This window comes from Cynara cardunculus, assembly GCF_001531365.2.
Source record: "Cynara cardunculus var. scolymus isolate 2C chromosome LG 13, CcrdV1, whole genome shotgun sequence".
Lineage (NCBI taxonomy): Eukaryota > Viridiplantae > Streptophyta > Magnoliopsida > Asterales > Asteraceae > Cynara > Cynara cardunculus.
In genome coordinates, this window is record NC_037540.1 from 6,154,548 (window position 1) to 6,158,065 (window position 3,518).

The 3,518-nt window shown below is 39.2% G+C and overlaps 1 protein-coding gene across 1 annotated transcript; it reads left to right on the forward strand.

Moving 5' to 3' along the window:
• The first annotated feature begins 1,392 nt into the window (after nucleotides 1-1,392).
• Nucleotides 1,393-3,315, forward strand: LOC112524104 (ethylene-responsive transcription factor ERF118-like). Its single transcript, XM_025133753.1, has 2 exons — nucleotides 1,393-1,783; nucleotides 1,895-3,315. Exon 2 carries the CDS (start codon nucleotides 2,100-2,102, stop codon nucleotides 3,132-3,134), a length of 1,035 nt encoding a protein of 344 aa, XP_024989521.1. The 5' UTR covers nucleotides 1,393-1,783; nucleotides 1,895-2,099; the 3' UTR covers nucleotides 3,135-3,315.
• Nucleotides 3,316-3,518: the final 203 nt, after the last annotated feature.

Sequence of the window (3,518 nt, forward strand, 5' to 3'; positions counted from 1 at the left end):
TATAAGCACCACTGAAGAATAATCAATCATTAAGATCAACCCCTTCGACTCTTAGAGTTTTGGCAGATGTGATTCCTGGAAGTAGTCGGATGTGATTATCGGTGAAAGCATAGAATGATCACACAATAATCATAATTTATCAAAGCAGGCGACCAAGATAGAGGACTGCAGGTCTCCCTCCAAGTATTTCTATTTTGACAAACTCAACTAATACAAGTTTCTTGCTTGTGGAGTTCCCAACATCAACCATAAAGGCACTCATCTTGAGATATCCAAGATTATAGTTAAACTAATTCACTTATAAATTACACTGTATGATTATTGGCCGATACTCGATTTCAAAAGTCCACACTTTTATCGTCTAGTAAGACCTAGTGTCTGTATATGGTCATTAGCCGATGCTCGACTCCAAGAGTTTACACCTTATTTCATACTAAGACCCAATGCTTATTTCAAGCAATAACACGGGGATGAACTTCCCAATCAAAACTGACTCCTATGCCTATGGATCCATAAAACTACAGTCAAATATTACATGACGCCAATTAACAAACTAACACACACAAAATGTGTAATATAGCAAAGAACTATGTCATAACTGCATATAACTCCAAATGTTTGACATAGGGCAACATAAATTGGACAAATGTCCCCAAGACATTTGAGACAAAACCGAGCTAGAAGCTGAATAATATAAGTGACTATTTAATAAAAGTCATCAAAAGGATTAAGAACATTTAGCCAACATTTATGCAAACGTATATCTCAAAGACATGATTAACTTAAAAACGCTTATTGGTCGAGACAAAACCATTTTCCAACCGAAATCATAACCTTATACTTTCAAAATGTCTCATGACACAATATCATCAAAAACTCCAAATATAAGTATTTTACAAGATTTGTTGACCCAAATTTACTAAACATGCAAACTTCATCAAATACTCATCACAATTGATAAATATCGAATAAAATGACAAGTCGTTATTATTTATATTCAGTGTCATTTTCATTTATCTGTCTGAACCTTTTCTCATGAAATTAAATAAAGAAGAATGTAAGTCGGTTGTAATAAAAAGTAAATTGAAAAGGCGATTATAAATACCTACTCCCTTTATTAATGAAATTTGACCGCTTGGGAAAAAGGAGAGTGTGAGCAACAGTGAAGAAAGGAAAAAAAAAAAAAAAAAAAAAAAAAAGGCAGTGTGGGGTTTTGGAGAGAGAAACCCCAGGAAGAAAAAAACACAGAGGTATCACATTTCTTTATGCCATTATCGATGTTTTTGCAGCATTTTTATATATAAATTAATCTTCTTGTTTTATTGAGATTTGCGTTCTTCAGTTTTCTCTCTCTTTTCTTTACCCAAGTGGGTACTGGAAATTTGACTCTTCTTTCTGTAAAATTTCACTACTTGTCGCCTTCTTCACAAGGAAAATCTTGGCCATAGATTCCTGATCCTCTCTCTGACTAGACGATTAGGAGAGTTTTTCATTTTCATGGGGTTTTCGTTTCTTCTATATATATCATCTATCTCATCTTAGTTTCACTCTTTTGCTATTTAGGCCTGCAAAAAAGAGGGGTTTTAGGGAGGGAGAGATAGAGACCGACACAAAGGGGAAGAAGACCTGATTTTATGTCGGCAACTTCATTGGCTGTGATTGGGGCTCCATTGAAGCTCTCTATTTCTTTCGCTTTGTTCATCTCTTCCTATCTCTGCTGTTTTGCTCAGCAGAGTTTCAGTTTTTGTTTTCCGACTGTTTCGATGCGTTTGAGGCCTAAAAGGTACAAATCTCTCTTAAACCCTTCTCTTAAGTCTGTATGTTTATGGGTTTTTTTAACAGATCTTTGACGTATTTCTGGTTTTCTTCTGTGGGTGTCTTTTGTATTTTGCAGGACTTGTTCTGGAGTCGAGTGTTTTGGTGGTTTTCACATAAATAGGTTATTCGATCTTTTCTTGTTCTTGAGAGGGCCTTTCACATAAACCCTAGCCAGTTTTGGATAAATTTTGCCGTTTTTTATTTTCTTTTTAAGACTTGTGTTTTTTGGGTATGTTTTGAGGCTGGTAGAGCTGCCGGAGTTTTGAGATTAACCGCCGTCGATGAATCACGAGAGTCCTTGCAGTAAGAAATCGAGAAGCAGGGCGATGTTTATGGATCCAAACAAACCATTAAGGAGAATCCGGGTCATCTGTTACGACCCCGATTTGACTGATTCATCAGACGACGATGAACCCAACAAAAAACCCTATGGGTCTAAGCGGATTGTGCGAGAAATCACGATTCCGGTGGGACATGGTGGCGTTCCGGTGGCTGCCGGTGGCTGGACGGAGACAGGAACGACTAAAGAAACGGAGACCGAGAGTTCATGTCAAGATAGCAACAACGGTGAAAAAAGTTCCGGGAAGAGGAAGAGGGTTTTGACCAGAAACTCCGGTCAACCCAGGCCTGCATCCGCTTCGAAATATAGAGGTGTTCGGCAACGGAAATGGGGAAAATGGGCTGCGGAAATCCGTGACCCGTTTAAGCAGAGACGGGTATGGCTGGGGACATACAATACTGCTGAAGAAGCTTCTAGAGCTTACGAAATCAAAAAACTCGAATTTGAAGCCATGGCTGAAGCCTCAAAGGGTGGTTCCAACAACGTCAAGAACACCACCGGAAAAACCATTTCCTCCGCCGCCGTTTCTCAACCTCCAAAACCTGCAGTTTCCGAGGAATCAGTTGGCGTGATTTCCCACAACTCACCATTATCAGTTCTCGAGCCAGAAACGTCCTCCATTTCCAAAAAAATAAACGATTCCACCGCAGCTTCTCAAACCAGCAATGGTGAAACCAAAATCGAAGCTCCGTCCACTGTAATGTCTTCTGTCGTGGAAGAAGCTTTGACTCTCGCGGAAATTGGTGAAGGGTTAGATATGAAATTGGAGCTGGATTCGATGTTCTTGGACGATTTTGGTCCACCATTGGACGGATTTGGTGATCTTGATGATTTCCAGTTTTGTGGATTTGAAGACGAGGAAGCTTGTGAATTACCAGATTGGGATTTCGAGGAGTTGAACCCAGAAGAGGTGGCGTGGATGAACACATTGAGGGTGGATGAGCAGCAGCAGCCTCTTAATATCGCATGCCTATGAATTTTGCAGTAATTAGATGAGTGTTCTTGAAGAACGACAATGGTTTTGTTTAATTTTACGAGTCCTTTTTCTTTATGTTGGAAGAGTCCTTTGGGTTTTCTTGAGCTATTAGAGCCGTCCAAAGGGGTGTTTTGAGCCCACCTGCAAATGTTTGATTTGAACACAAGTTTCTTGCTTCTTATTACTATTATTATTATCACTAGTAGTAACTTTGATGTGTTTTGGTGGTAATTTTATGTCGAGTAAACTACGAATCTATTTTCTAATTTGAGGCTCGGCTCGCTTCGTTTACGATCTACTGTCAAGTACGAGGAACAAAAACTGTTAAGGTCGTGGAGGTTCACGTACGATCATTCGTAATCGTTTAGAGATGATCCAAAAAAC

What these genes read in the sequence shown, in the direction of transcription:
- LOC112524104 (XM_025133753.1), top strand. Translation starts at nt 2,100, where the DNA reads ATGAATCACGAGAGTCCTTGCAGTAAGAAATCGAGAAGCAGGGCGATG.